This window comes from Sorex fumeus, unplaced genomic scaffold, assembly GCF_029834395.1.
Source record: "Sorex fumeus unplaced genomic scaffold, SorFum_2.1 ptg000093l, whole genome shotgun sequence".
Taxonomy (NCBI): Eukaryota; Metazoa; Chordata; class Mammalia; order Eulipotyphla; family Soricidae; genus Sorex; species Sorex fumeus.
Window position 1 is genome coordinate 4,421,381 of NW_026606150.1, and position 14,320 is coordinate 4,435,700.

The window sequence follows — 14,320 nt, forward strand, 5'->3', positions numbered from 1 at the left end:
GAAGTGGCCCAGGGGCTGGCTGCTGGGCCTTGCATATGAGACCCTGGGTTCGATTCCATTCTGGCATCCCATATGGTCTGAGCAGGATATGGGATGCTGGGAATCAAACCGGGTTTGGCAGCGTGCAAGGCAACGCCCTACCCGCTGTGCTATTGCCCCAGCCCCGCGGCAACATTTTTTTTGTCTCCTCTAACAACACTGGGCAGGTGTGACCCCACGACCCCGTGACAATGGGGAAAAAAATAAAAAGTAGACCAGAGTACTAACAGGAGTGAAGGCACTTGTCCTGCTTGCAGCTGACCCTGTTTTGATCCTTAGCCTCACATACGGCCTGAAAACCCAAAATAAAGTTGGGGGGGGGGTTGGAAGTGTTAGAGTTATGCTCGTCTATGCTCAGGGTTTACTCCTGGGACTACGCTCAGGTATCAATCTGGTGATTCTCATGGGATCATGTGTGGTTCTGTGGCTCAAACTCACGTCGACCACATTCAAAGCAAACACATTAACCCCTATACTGCTCCAGTGCCCCAAAAAGGCTTCAAGTTTTTTTTTTTTTAATTGGAGGGGAGATGAATTTGAGTTTGACCTGGCATTGCTCACGGCTTACTCCTGGCTCTGTGCTAAGGGATCACTTCCTGGCATTGCCCAGGGGACCATATGCGATGCTGGGAATTGAACCTGTGTCAGCCATATGTAAGGCAAGTACCATAATCCCTGTACTATCTCCCCAACCTCCTCCATCAACTTTTAAAAGTCAGTCATGTGGTTAGAGACAAAAGCATCCAAGTTTTCACGGCTCACAAACACCAGCAGGATGCAGGATGCGGAGTGTGTACAGTGGCTGAAATTGCATCATAGGGACGCGGAGCCATAGTACAGCTTGCTTTGCAAAGCAACTGACCCAGGTTCGATTCCCAGCACCCCCCAGTTTCCCAGCTCTGCCAAGAGTTATCCCTGAGCTCAGAGCCAATACAGTTGGGTATGAACCTAAAACGAAGGACAAAAATATGTTGCCGCGGGGCTGGGGCAATAGCACAGCGGGTAGGGCGTTGCCTTGCACGCTGCCGAACCGGGTTCGATTCCCAGCATCCCATATGGTCCCCTGAGCACCGCCAGGAGTAATTTCTGAGTGCAGAGCCAGGAGTAACCCCTGTGCATTGCCGGGTGTGACCCAAAAAGAAAAAAAAATGTTGCCGTATATTATCAAGTATCCCCAGTGGGAATGCAGGAGCGGAGACCCCACTGCCCGGTGTTAGGACTTCTCTCTTCCACCTGCTAGGAGGCTCTTGTTTGCTTCTCCTTGGGGTGGAGCTGGGCACAGGTGATGTGGAAATCAGTTGCTAAACTGGATGAGGAATCTAGCTCGGTATGGACTTGGCGGACCGGGCCAGCAGGAGAGAAAGGGGGGAGGGGGAAAACTGGGGAAGGGCTGGGCTGGTGAGGGAGGGGCCAGGCGACCGAACTCAGTCCTGCTCCCCAAGCCTTGGAGAACAGGAGCAAGGACCAGGGACTCCAGGGGAGACTGGGTGTGTTAGGCCAAGGGCACTACCGGCCCATCCCAGCGCCCTCCTCACCTGTGCCCTGCCCCAAGTTTTGCACTTGGCCTGGATACCGGGGCTCCAGCAAACACACCTGAGTGGCCGTGAGCGCCTCCCCGCGGGGCTCAGTCTGACTTGAAGCTCAGCCTGGACCCGGAGGTGGTGTGGGCAGCATTCAGTGGCCTGGTGGCACCAGACACAGATGACAGCTGCCCCCCGGGAGGAAGGGCATTTCTTGGAAAGGAACAAGGGACTGAGGGGATCTCAAGGAAGCCAGGCCTGCAGGCTCAGACAACAGTGCTCCAGAGGCTGGGTAGCCACATCCATTGTCTCTACTGTCCACTGCGAGGGGAGGGGGGGGGAGGCCGTGCCAGTCTGTGCTTTGTCCCTCATAGGAAGGCAAAGTCTCAGGGGCCGTTCGCCAAGGAAAGGCGCTGGCGCCTCTGATTCTGGGGTAGGTGGCTGCAGGGCGTCCCCCAGGCAAACATGGGGTGCAGACAAGGACATGGGGTGAATGCTGGAAACAGCCGGGGGAAAGAAACATGCAGCGTGGTGATGGTGCCAGTAAACATCCCCAGGCTGGGGGGAAACTGAGGCTCTGGAGTTTGGGGAAACCCATCCAGCTCCCAAGAGGTTGTGGCCTCAGGACCCCAACACCCTTGGGGTTCTCTTTCTTTCCCCTACCCTTCCAGAAAACCTGAATTGGCCCATCTTGCGGAGGGAGACAGGGAAATAACTGGACACGGTAGAAGTTTGAGTAGACGGAGAGAAGGAACCGGGAAGCAGGGGAGAGAGCCTGCTCTGGAGCAGAGAGCTGAGGGCTGCCCCTGGGATAGGGTGTGTCTGATCTCGGGGCACAGATGCACCGGCCTGCCCGCCCCGGACCGGACTCCGCAAACGCCCAGTTTTACGCTTTCCTCCCAGTCGGGAACTTTGCAGACGCTCCCTGGGCCGGCCGGCCGGCCGAGAACTGCGCTGTCACTTGCGCCGGGCTCCCTGGGCGGGAGGACGCCGGGCGCCGAGTCCCGGCGCGGCGGCCAGGACCGACCCGAGGGAGGGGCGGGGGTGGGGGCGGCGGCCAGCGCGGCGGCCGCGGCCACGCCATGTCCCGCCAGGCCAAGGACGACTTCCTGCGGCACTACACGGTCTCCGACCCCCGGGCCCACCCCAAGGGCTACACCGAGTACAAAGTGACCGCGCAGGTGAGGGGCGGGGAGGGTGGGGCCCCCGGCGCGCGGCCGGGCCCTTTTAACGGGAGGCCGCCGCGTCTACCCTTAAGGCGCGGCGCCGCGGGACGCACCCTTTTCGGGAGGCAGAAATGCGTTTCCCCTTTAAGGGGCGGTCGCTCTTCGCGCCTCCGTTTACGGCGGCGGGCCGGGGGCGGGGCCGGGGGCGGGGCCTCATCCTTTTAAAAGGGCGCGGATGCTGCACTAGCCTTTGCGTTAAGTGTGTGCCCATACCCGAGGCCGCCCGTCCTTCTGAGCTAGGGACTGTGACTGTTGCGGGTGGCCTGGAAAACTGCAGCTCAACCCCAGTATCAGCTAATTCTCCAATCCGAGGACTTTTTGTTTCTTTTTCTTTTCTCTTTGCTTTTGGGGTCACACCTGGCGATGCACAGGGGTTACTCCTGGCTTTGCACTCAGGAATCACTCCTGGCAGCGCTCAGGGGACCCTTAGGATGCTGGGAATCGAACCCGGGTCGGCCGCGTGCAAGGCAAACGCCCGACCCGCTGTACTATCGCTCCAGCCCCCAAGTTTTGTTTCTTGCTTAGCTTGCCGTTTACATGAAAGGCTTATTATAAGGCATTCATTTTTCATGGCACGTGATTCCGGAGAATTTAAGGATCAGGGCTGCCAGCATAAAGAAGGAGGGGGAAACGGAAAAGTTTAAAACAGAAACGCATCCTGCCCCTGTAGCAGGATAAGCTGGAAGTCTTGGGGGAAGAATCTTTTGGGGTACCTTCAGGATGTTAAAATTAGGCAACTTCAAATGGTGACTATTGAAGTAGTTTTGGTCTGGGATCACTTCGGTGGTGCTGAGGAGTTGGGGGGATACCCTCTGCAGTGCAGGGGCCTAGGAGATCTGGGCCTGAGCATCTCTAATGTTTGTATATCCCTAAGGACTCTTCCCTGGGAGAGGCAATAGAGAGAAGAGTGATTACAGGACCCCCATCAGTGGAGATTTCCCCTCAGTGATGCCAGTGGAGTTGGGCCGTGTAAATCACTCTATCCAGCCCCTCTCCTTGGCCCCATTTCCTCATCTCTCTTTTTTTTTTCTTTTTGGGTCACACCCAGCCATGCTCATGGGGTTATGCCTAGCTCTGCATTCAGGACTTACTCCTGGCAGTGCTTGGGGGACCATATGGGATGCTGGGGATTGAACCCAGGTCAGCCACGTACAAGGCAAACGCCCTACCCACTGTGCTATCGCTCCAGTCCCGTGTATTCTTTTTTTTTTTTTTTTTGGTTATTGGTTATTGGGTCACACCCAGTGATGCTTAGGGGTTATTCCTGGCTCTGCACTCAGGAATTACTCCTGGCGGTGCTTGGGGAACCATATGGGATGCCGGGGATTGAACCCAGGTTGGCCGTGTGCAAGGCAAATACCCTACCTACTGTACTACCACTCCGGCCCAGTTTTCTCGCCTCCTAAATGGGCTGCGAACTGGGCCTGCTCCCCAGGATCAGGCATGAGGCTGTCCAGAGCCCCATGCTTCTCTCTGCCTCTACCCCAGGGCACCCCAGATGGTGTCTTGTATCTGGGGGTTCCAGTTTGAGCACAGGGCTTTCTTCTTTAAGGAAGGAGAAGTACAGGGGTGAAGGTGCTCACCTTGTATCCTGCTGAGACCACTTCAGTTCCTAGCACCGCTAAGAGTGACTCCTGAGCACCGAGCCAGGAATAGCCCCTGAGCACTGCTGAGTGTGGCTACTGCCAAAAAATGGAGGAAAAAAGAAGGGGCTCCTAGGAACAAATCTCATTTCTTTCATGAACTTGGAGGTTCTCTGATTTCAGAAGATGTAGCGTCTTATATCCTTACAGACTTGCAGGAACTGTGGCCGCGAAGGATGTGGTCTAGGGGAATGTTAGACCTGCTCCCATTTGACAGAGAAAGAAATTGAGGTGCACGGCAGAGAAAATGAGCTCAGAGTTCTATGCAGAGCCTGGACACAGGACACCAGGATACCAGGGACCAGTAGCCAAAGGGACCCACCATGGGAGAGTGTGGGAACATCCCAGCCCCCAGGGATCATGTTGGGCGGAGGAGTAGGTGACCCCTGCACTGACCTGCCCTATCTTCCTTCCTCAGTTCATCTCAAAGAAGGATCCCGAGGATGTCAAAGAGGTGAGGCCCCACGAAGGGCGGCCACTGCTCAGTTCAAGGGCCAGTGAAGGAAAGCACGGCTGGTCACTTGGGTTTTTTTTCATTTGTTTTGTTTTGTTTTTGCTTTTTGGGTCACACCCGGTGATGCTCAGGGGTTACTCCTGGCTCCGGACTCAGGAATTTCTCCTGGTGGTGCTCGGGGGACCCTATGGGATGCCGGGGATCCAACCCAGGTCCTCTGCATGCAAGGCAAATGCCCTCCCGGCTGTACTATCGCTCCGGTCCCAACGGCTGGTCCCTTGGAGAGGAGGCCAGCCCCCGCTTTCCTCCTGGGCCCGGGGAGGTGGGGGTGCCGGGGCGGGTCCCTGCTCCCCGCTGCCCTGTTCCAGTCCCCATGTCCCATCAGGTGGTGGTCTGGAAGCGCTACAGCGACTTTCGCAAGCTGCACGGGGACCTGGCCTACACGCACCGCAACCTCTTCCGCCGGACCGAGGAGTTTCCCGCCTTCCCGCGTGCCCAGGTGTTCGGTGAGCCTGGGGAGGGGAGAGGCGGGCAGGGGACTCTGCTGGAGGGGCGCGACAGCCACCCCGAGAGATGGCTTCTGTCACACACAGCTTGCCCAGAACAATGTCCAACATAGGTTCGATCCCCCTGAGCTCGGAGAGCCGCAGAGGGTCCCCCAAGCTCCACCAGGAGTGACCCCTGAGCACAGAGCCAGGAGTAAGCCCTGGGCACCGCTGAGTGTGGCCCCAGAACTGAATTAAATAACCCCGGGAAACTGAGGCTCGCGTTGCCTGGTGCACTGGGCTCTTTAAATGCCTCATCCTCATTCGCCCCCTTGCTAGACAGGGACACCGAGGGTTCAGGAAGTGACAGAAATCTCACCCCGGGTGGGACTCCCCTAGAGATGTGTCCCATCCAGAACCAGCGAACGTGTGCCCCAGGGTGCTAAGGGACCACGTACTGGGGGTGTCTGAGCTACTGGCCACGCTCGTGGATTTTCTGTTCTGGCGTGAGTTGTGTCTTTCCCTGCCTGGCCCCGGCCCGGTTCTGTCTCTGGCCGAGGGCACTGACCTGTTTCCAGGTCATTAGCCTTGCGGGAGACGTTTCTCCTCAGCCTGGAGAAGGACCCTGGCTGGTGGGTTGGGCTCGGGAGTGGACAGAGCAGAGATGCTCCGGGACCCCCGGCCCAGAGTTAGAGACTCTGCCTGCCCGCCTGGACACAGCGCTGGGGCCACGAAAGGGCATGACGGGCAGTGCTCCCTCTCTGAGCCTCCCCCTCCTCCCGGCCCTAGGGTTGGCGCATCATTTGCTGCTGCCCCCTGTGGTGTGGGACACCAGGAACACTCATTTCTCTCTTTATCTCTATTTTCCTTTCACTTCTGTCTGGGGGCCACTCCCGACGGTGCTCAGGGCTTAACCGCTGGCTCTGTGCTCAGGAGTCATCCTTGGCCGTGCTCGGGGTTGCGGGGACCATACATAGGGCTGGGGATTGAGCTGGAGTTGGCCTCCTTCAAGGCCAGTGGTCCTGTGAGGCCAACTCACTGTCCTGGCTCTTTGGCCCTCAGTCACCTTCAGATTCTCCCCGCCCTGTGCTCAGACAGTGACCCTGGCGGGGTGGCTGGAAGCAGTTAGGGCTAGAGGCTGTGCCCCCTCCTCTCCGGCCCCCTAGACCGTGGCCTGGAGGCCCTCACGAAGGTTACTGGGTCTTTCCTTTCTCATCCTGGGCCAGGCCGGTTCGAGCCATCAGTGATCGAGGAGCGGCGGAAGGGGGCAGAGGACTTGCTCCGGTTCACCGTGCACATTCCGGCGCTCAACAACAGCCCCCAGCTCAAGGAGTTCTTCCGGGTACGCCCCCTCGCCCCCCCCCACCTCCCTGCACCCTGAAGCTTCCCGCCAGGCTGCGCCCGGGACTCCCTTGGCTGGTCTTTCCCTCCTGCAGGGTGGGGAGGTGACCCGGCCCTCTGACTTGGCCCGAGACCTGCACATCCTGCCGCCCCCTCTCATCCCAACACTACCCTCCGACGAGCCCCGGTCTGAGGACTCCCGGCTGCCCCAGCCCCTGCCCGCGGAGAGGAGGGGCCTTGAGGAACTGGAGGTGCCAGGTACATTGGGGTGTGGGAAGGTGCCAGGTGGAGGTTGGGTGGTCCCTACCTGTCCTCGGTGACCTCCGGGAGGAGCCTGACTGGGTCCCACCTCCTCTCCCCTGACCTGCAGGGGTGCCCCGGTCATCTTCCATGTCTGCGCTCTGAGTCCTTCATCTGTGAACCAACGCCCCCTCCACACACAGATGGGCTTTTGTGTAGCCGTGGGTGCCTCGGCTCAGGGAGGGGGGAGGGTCCTTCCTGACAGGGGGCACGGGGGCCGGAGTGATAGTACAGCAGGTGGGGCATTTGTCTTGCACACAGCGCACCCCGATTCAATTGCCACCACCCCATATGGTCTCCCGCGTCCTCCCCCCCGCCACCCCCCATGATCCCTGAGCCAGGAGTTAGCCCTGAGCATGCTGAGTGGTGTGGCCCAAAAGAGAAAACTCAGGGGTGGCTTAGGGCAGACCCGAGACCCGAGTGTCCCCCGTGGTTTGTTCTTCAGCAGACCCTGCGCCATCCAGCCCAGCCCAGGAGGCCCTGGATCTCCTGTTCAACTGCGGGAGCACTGAGGAGGTGTCTGGCTCCCCGGCCCGCGGCCCCCTGTCTGACGCCGAGCTGGCCCTCTTCGACCCCTTCTCCAAGGAAGGTAACTGCTGGGACTAGTGAGGTGGGGTCAGGCAGAGCCAGGCCCTGGGCACGGTGCTCCTGAGGCTGAGAAAGCCCCTGTGGCCCGTAGGCATCATAGGTGAGAAGCAGGAGCAGGTGGCATGGTCCTGGGCGAGGGCTCCTAGCCTGGCCAGCTGGTGCCCCCGGTACGTGCCACTATCCAGGAGGCTGGAAATGACGGAGGTGCCAGGGCCTGCAGGGGTGCGAGCACCTTCCTTGAAAGCGTAAGAGAGGGTGTGCGGGCAGGCGTGACCAGAGGCGGTTCGAGGTGCACCTGTAACTCGCGTTCAGTCCCCAAGCACCACAGACGTGGCCTAGAGACGCTAAACAGTCCATTGAAAAATCCCGCTGCCTGGCTCTGCAGCAGGTCCTGCGTGGCCCGGGCACTGCCATCCAGCCCGGGTTCTTCATTTCTCTCTGCAGAGGGTGCAGGCCCCAGCCCTACCCACGCAGGCTTGCTGGCTGCCATGGAGGCTGAGGCGCAGGGACCGGCCCAGGAGCCCTGGGAGCCAGGAGGGCCGGAAGAAGAGGAGGAGGATGGGGATGGGGGGCCCCCCCCTGCCTATCTGAGCCGAGCCACGGAGCTCATCACCCAGGCCCTGCGCGATGAGAAGGCGGGGGCCTACGCCAAGGCACTGCAGGCCTACCGGGATGGGGTGCACATCCTGCTCCGGGGTGTGCCCGGTGAGTAGGGGTGAGGAAGGCCGGAGGGCGGGGAGGGGGAGGGGGAAAGAAGCACTTCAAGGGGCAGGATTGCACCTCACAGGCCAGCTGCAGATCTCAGCTGGCTCCTCCCTCCCTCCCACCCTCCCTCCCTCCTTCCTTCTTTCCTTCCTTCATTCCTTCCCTCCTTCCTTCCTTCCCTACTCCTGGTGGGACCCAGGGGAGCTGCAAACCAATTTTTTTTTTTTTTGGATCATACCCAGCATTGCTCAGGGGTTACTCCTGGCGGTGCTTGAGGGACCATATGGGATGCCGGGGATTGAACATGGGTCAGCCGCCTGCAAGACAAACGCCCTCCCCTCTGTACTATCGCTTCGGCCCCTCTAGGTGGATCTCTTATGCCAGGCAGGAGCCCTGCACTGTGCCTTGGGAGAATAGACACGAGTCCCAGAAAAGACGAAAGATGTGTGGTTGGTGAACTCCGTGCTACTTCGTGAATTAGAAGGGCTTAGATCAGGGCTTCTAGACTCAGGGGCCTGGGCCCAGGCCCAGGCACTAAGCCTTTTTCTCTCCCTAGATGACCCGTCCCCGGCCCGCCGGGAGGGCGTGAAGAAAAAGGCAGCCGAGTACCTGAAGCGCGCAGAGGAGATCTTGCACCAGCACCTGACCCAGGTCCCGCCCTGACAAGCAGCCGCCCGACCCCAGACTCTCGTGCCAGCACTGCCAGCCACACCTTCGTCTTCTCCCTGGTGCCCTTCGTCTTCTCTCCTGGTCTTCTAACTCCTGGAGCCTTTTCTGTCTGTAACTGGACCAAGAATGAGAACAATGAAATTCCCCCCTCCCCGACCACGCCTGCCACAGTGGAATCTCCATCTCCCGCCTCTCATCTCGTCTCTTATGTCAAGGTTCAAGCAGCAGTGCAGGGCTCAGGAGGTGGCACAGAGGGCTGCGGGTGTGGACGCTGGTACCGCGCGGTCATCCAAGCCCAGACTGCCCAGCCTCCTCCCCAAAAAGCAGCAGATCCAGCCACTAAACTTCTGTTTACACATCTCATCTGCAGCCACATGGGACCCTCTGCCTTTGTAAAGTCCATGACCTAGGATTGTTTGGGGACCACCCCTGGTGGTGCTCAGGGGCTATTCCTGCCTCTGTGCTCAGGAGTGACCCCCACAGACTCAGGGGATCTTATGTGGTACTGGGATTTGAATGCAAGGCAAGTGCCATAGCTTCTGTACTATCTCTCCAGCCCTTCTGAGGATTTTACTTTCTTTTATAGGGAAATTTATTTATAGAGAGAGGAACTTTATTTAAATTAATGAAGGTCTGTACCGATGGTGCAAGGTTTCTTTTGGGGGGCCACCATCTGGTGGTGCTCAGGGCTTACTCCTGGCTCTGGAGTTCCTGGTAGGGCTTGGGAAAGCATATGGGTACCGGGATCAAACCCAGGTTGGTCACATGCACAGCAAGGGCCCTATTTACTATTGTTCCGGCCTCAATGCAGGTTTTCTTTTGGGTGGTTTATTTATTGCTAGGATGAGTCACATGGTTTTCAGCTGCCTGAAGTTGTGTGTTTCTGATTTCCTGACTTGTGGGCCTGCCAAAGATTTTCTTTTCCTTGGCCAAATTTTAGCCAAGCTCCTAAACGTTTTCTTAGGTTGCGTGCTTCCTGTAAAATTCATTTTTACAGTTCCTCTATAGAGAACTTCTTAACGAGAACTGCCCGGACTCGCTATGTGATCAGGCGTGTGTCCTGTAGCATCGCACAGGTGAAGTCTTATTAACCTGGAGATTTTTAAATGTTTTCTTTAAGCAAATAATCTGAAAGATGCAAATCATTCCAAACAAGTATATAAAAATATTGGAGCAATTAAGTTCACTAGTTTTGTGTGGGACAGCTTTCCTGCCACACTGGCATGGTTGAATGGCTGCAGAATCGAGTAGTTTCCACCTGCAAGTCTCAAAACATTTATTGGGGTTTTTGGGGGGAGGAGTGGCAGAGGGGAGAATTATTGGACCACACCCATGAGTAACTCTTGGCAGTGCTCCCTGGATCATATGCGGAGCTGGGGAATCAAACTGGGTCTGTCCCTGCATGGCCAGCCCTTAAATTTTCCTGCACCGTATTTCCGCTGACCCTTTACTGATAATTTGCTGATCCCTGTTCTAGAAAATAGGGACGTTAGCTACCAGGGGAAAAAAAGGCAGTGAGGGTAACTGAGCCAGCTTACTGGGCGAAAAAGTTAGAGATGAACCCTTGGACCCAGAGTGCCCATCTTGGGGGAGGGGGTAGGAAGTGCAAGTGGGGAGAGAGGCAAAGGCGGGGATGGCTGGAGGCGGGAGCCCTGGCAGACGCGGGGCGTGGCTCCGCCCTGCCCCGCCCCTCCTGCCAGGCGATTGGTTGCCGAAGGAACTACGAACCGATGCATCCTGGGAGTGCGCCGGGCTCGCGCGCGGCGCACAGCGTTACGTCACGGGCGGGGTAGCGCGGAACTACAACGCGGTGCATCTCGGGAGGCGCGCCGAGGGGCCTTGTGGGAAGGCGGCGGGACGAGGTGAGGGGGCCGGGCTGGGCGGGGCCGGGCCGGCCGGGCTGGGCGGGCGTCCGTCGTGGGCGCGAGCACCCGCGGGGCCTCGGCCGGACTGGGCGTCCCCGCGCGCGGCATGGGGCGGGTGGCCGTGGCCGAGCCCGGGGTGCTGAGTGCCCACGCCCTCCCCGCAGCCCAGCCATGCGCGACTTCGAGCTGCCCGTGGGCACGTGCCCCGACATGTGTCCGACGGCCGAGCGCGTCCGGCGGGAGCAGGAGCGCCGCCTGCACCGCTTCGAGGTGACGCCGGGGTGCGGCGGGGCCCGGCCCCGCGCCGACCCGCAGCGCGTGGTGAAGGAGTACAGCCGCCCGGCCGCCGGCCGGCCCCCGCCGCAGCCCTGCCAGCTGCGGCCGCCGTCGGTGCTGCTGGCCACGGTGCGCTACCTGGCCCGCGAGGTGGCCGAGCGCACCGACGCGTCCCCCGCCGAGGTGGCCAGCTTCGTGGCCGACCGGCTGCGCGCCGTGCGGCTGGACCTGGCCCTGCAGCGCGCCGGCCACGCCGAGGCGGCGCTGGTGCTCGAGGCGGCGCTGGCCGTGCTGCTGGCCGTGGTGGCGCGGCTCGGGCCCGACGCCCAGCACGGCCCCGCCGACCCGGTGCTGCTGCAGGCCCAGGTGCAGGAGGGCTTCGGGTCGCTGCGGCGCTGCTACGCGCAGGGTGCCGGGCCGCACCCCCGCCAGGCCGCCTTCCAGGGCCTCTTCCTGCTTTATAACCTCGGTGAGTCCGAGCCCCGGTCTGCGCAGCCGCGAAGAAGGAAGGACGGTTCCCCGGCGCATCGTTAGCCTCGTCCCCGACCCCGACCCGCCTCCCGAAGGGGTGTCGAGTCCGTGCAGAGGATCACGGAACCCCGATGTGGGCCTTTGCGCCTGCCCCGTTTTCCCGTAATAAAAGCGGAGGGATCGGGTTTGGAACCGGCAGGTTGGCACTTAGTGATACACCAACTCTGGGGGGGACCGGAGACATAGTCCAGGGGTTATTAAATGACGCTTGCCTTGCGTCCTGCCAATTCCTGCACCAGTCCCGACTATACAGTCCTCAACCCAAGGGAGTCAGTCGCTACTGCGCAGAGCCAGGAAGGGCCGCAGGCGCGCTCCCGAACCCAACAAAATGAAACAGACTTGTTTTGTGGCCACGCGGGGCAGAGCTCAGTGCTGTGCTCAGGATTGCTGTTGATGCCGGGGACCATGCAGTGCTGGGACTCAACCAGGCTTCCGGCATATAAAGCAGTCTCCCTGCCCTGGCCCCCTGCGCTGATTTTCAAACCTCTTTTTTTTGAGGTGGTGATTTTTTGTGCCACACCCAGTGATTCTCCCGGAGTGCTCAGAGAACCATGCTGTTCTGGAACTCGGGCTCGCTGTGTGGATTTGCCTTTTTTTGGGGGGGAGGGGGTCACATCTGGCAATGCACAGGGGTTACTCCTGGCTCTGCACTCAGGAATTACTCCTGGTGGTGCCCAGAGGACCATATGGGTTGCTGGGAATCAAGCCCGGGTGCGCCATGTGCAAGGCAAACGTCCTACCCGCTGTACTATCGCGCCAGCCCCCTGGATTTGCCTATTGAGTCCCCTCTGTGTCCTGATTTTCTTTTTTTTTTCTTTTCTTTTTTTTTTTTTTTGCTTTTTGGGTCACACCCGGCTCTGCACTCAGGAGTTACTCCTGGCGGTGCTCAGGAGACCATATGGGATGCTGGGAATCGAACCCGGGTTGGTCGCGTGCAAGGCAAACGCCCTACCGGCTGTGCTATCTCTCCAGCCCCTGTCCTGATTTTCAAACTTTTAAAATACCTCAGTCATCAGGTTCAAAACAATTGAGCATATACATAACATCTGCCCGTGAAGCTATCTGAAAAGTTTCTAGACCAGGACTATTGGACAGCAGGTAGGGTGTTTGGGCATGTGCCTTGCTGACATGGGCTGATCCCTGGCATCCCAGATGGTCTCCTGAGCACAGCCAGGAGTGATTCCTGAGTGCAGAGGCAGGAGTAATCCCTGAGCATTGCCAGATGTGGCAAAAAAAAAAAAAAATTCTAGATCCTTTAACCTCTGTCCTATTGTAATAAATGTGGTTGACGCCACAAATGTGCTATCTCCAAGGTTCCAGTGGCTGCTAGACGGGAAGGCCGTGGGGTCCACTTCCATATAATTGTCCAATCAGCAGGTTGTTGATTAAATTATCCAGGCCTGCGCCCTTATCAGAAACCCTGCCTGAGTGCCAGAGACGGTGTCCAAGGGCAAAGGCTCTTGGATTCCGTGACGCTGACCCTGAGTGGATTCCCAGCACTGCATACTTTCCCCTGAGCACCGCCAGCAGTGGTCACCCCCCACTACACCATCCTAAAAAAAAATCCCATCTGCCTTATTACAAAAGGAGATGAGCTTAGTAGAGGCAGAGTGGGTGGCTAGACGGGATGTCTGGAGGCTGGGCCTGACCCTGGAAGAACCTGAATCCCAGCCCTGCTCCCTGCTCTCACAGGCTCCGTCCAGGCCCTCCATGAGGTGCTGCAGCTGCCCGCTGCCCTGCGCGCCTGCCCGGCCCTGCGCACCGCCCTGGCTGTGGACGCCGCCTTCCGAGAGAGCAACGCAGCCCGCCTCTTCCGACTGCTCCGGGCCCTGCCCTATCTGGAAAGCTGCGCCGTGCGGTGCCACGTGGGCCTCGCTCGCCGCCAGGCCCTGGCGCGCCTGGCTCGGGCCCTGAGCACCCCGAAGGGCCAGACGGTGCCCCTGAGTTTCCTGATCCACCTGCTGGCGCTGGACGGGTCCGAGGAGGCACAGAGCCTGTGCCAGTCCCATGATCTGCCCCTGGACGCAGAGCAAAGAGTCGTGTTCCTGCGTGGTCGCTACGATGAGAAGGGGCTGCCCCCTGCTGGGGACTGCACTGTGCTATTGAGAAGCAAAATCGAGGGGCGCACCCTGGAGGATGTGGTCATGGCCGAGGAGGAAGACGGGGGTGTGGGCCAACCCATGTCCCCAGTATGAGGAGGGCCTGTGGCACCTGCCAGAGCCCAAATGCCTGGCCAGTTTCTTTGTCATCATTCTCAGACAATAAAAGAACTTCCTAGTTTTTTTATTTATTTTTGTTTTTGCTTTTTTTTGGTTTTGTTTGGGGGCCACACCCGGCAGTGCTCAGGGGTGACTCCTGGCTGTGCTCAGGGAACCAAATGGGGTGCCCAGCATCCGTCCCGGATCTGCTGCGTGTAAGGCAAACACCCTCCCCGCTGTACTGGATTTCCGGCCCTCTTGGTTTCGTTCTTGCCTTTGGACAGGAGTGAGGCGTCATTTATTGTGAGGGTGGCAGAGGGGTGGAAACAAGGGAGAAGAATACAGACTGGCCGGGCCCTTTCCACTCTGACCTCGGTTTCCCCACATCCCTGAGGCCTGGCCGTGATGGTCTAACATGGGTCCAGTACAACCCATTCTCACGGGCCCATCACCAGAAGCTGGCGGGGGGTGGGGGAGGGT

At 59.1% G+C, this 14,320-nt stretch overlaps 2 protein-coding genes across 2 annotated transcripts; both read left to right on the forward strand.

Moving 5' to 3' along the window:
• The first annotated feature begins 2,532 nt into the window (after positions 1 to 2,532).
• SNX15 (sorting nexin 15) lies at positions 2,533 to 9,335 on the forward strand. Its single transcript, XM_056131809.1, has 8 exons — positions 2,533 to 2,740; positions 4,847 to 4,882; positions 5,268 to 5,388; positions 6,594 to 6,709; positions 6,804 to 6,966; positions 7,454 to 7,597; positions 8,041 to 8,301; positions 8,858 to 9,335. The coding sequence occupies exons 1-8, from the start codon at positions 2,642 to 2,644 to the stop codon at positions 8,962 to 8,964; spliced, it is 1,047 nt and encodes a 348-aa protein (XP_055987784.1). The 5' UTR covers positions 2,533 to 2,641; the 3' UTR covers positions 8,965 to 9,335.
• A 1,543-nt stretch (positions 9,336 to 10,878) lies between these two features.
• On the forward strand, positions 10,879 to 13,924 carry SAC3D1 (SAC3 domain containing 1). Its single transcript, XM_056131787.1, has 2 exons — positions 10,879 to 11,580; positions 13,335 to 13,924. The coding sequence occupies exons 1-2, from the start codon at positions 11,007 to 11,009 to the stop codon at positions 13,835 to 13,837; spliced, it is 1,077 nt and encodes a 358-aa protein (XP_055987762.1). The 5' UTR covers positions 10,879 to 11,006; the 3' UTR covers positions 13,838 to 13,924.
• Positions 13,925 to 14,320: the final 396 nt, after the last annotated feature.

Excerpts from the sequence above, each read along its gene's own strand:
- SNX15 (XM_056131809.1), top strand. The coding sequence starts at position 2,642 with ATGTCCCGCCAGGCCAAGGACGACTTCCTGCGGCACTACACGGTCTCC. Across the intron at positions 4,883-5,267 it reads ATCCCGAGGATGTCAAAGAG|GTGGTGGTCTGGAAGCGCTA; the intron begins GTGAGGCCCCAC and ends ATGTCCCATCAG. Across the intron at positions 6,967-7,453 it reads TGAGGAACTGGAGGTGCCAG|CAGACCCTGCGCCATCCAGC; the intron begins GTACATTGGGGT and ends TTTGTTCTTCAG.
- SAC3D1 (XM_056131787.1), top strand. The coding sequence starts at position 11,007 with ATGCGCGACTTCGAGCTGCCCGTGGGCACGTGCCCCGACATGTGTCCG. Across the intron at positions 11,581-13,334 it reads CTTCCTGCTTTATAACCTCG|GCTCCGTCCAGGCCCTCCAT; the intron begins GTGAGTCCGAGC and ends CTGCTCTCACAG.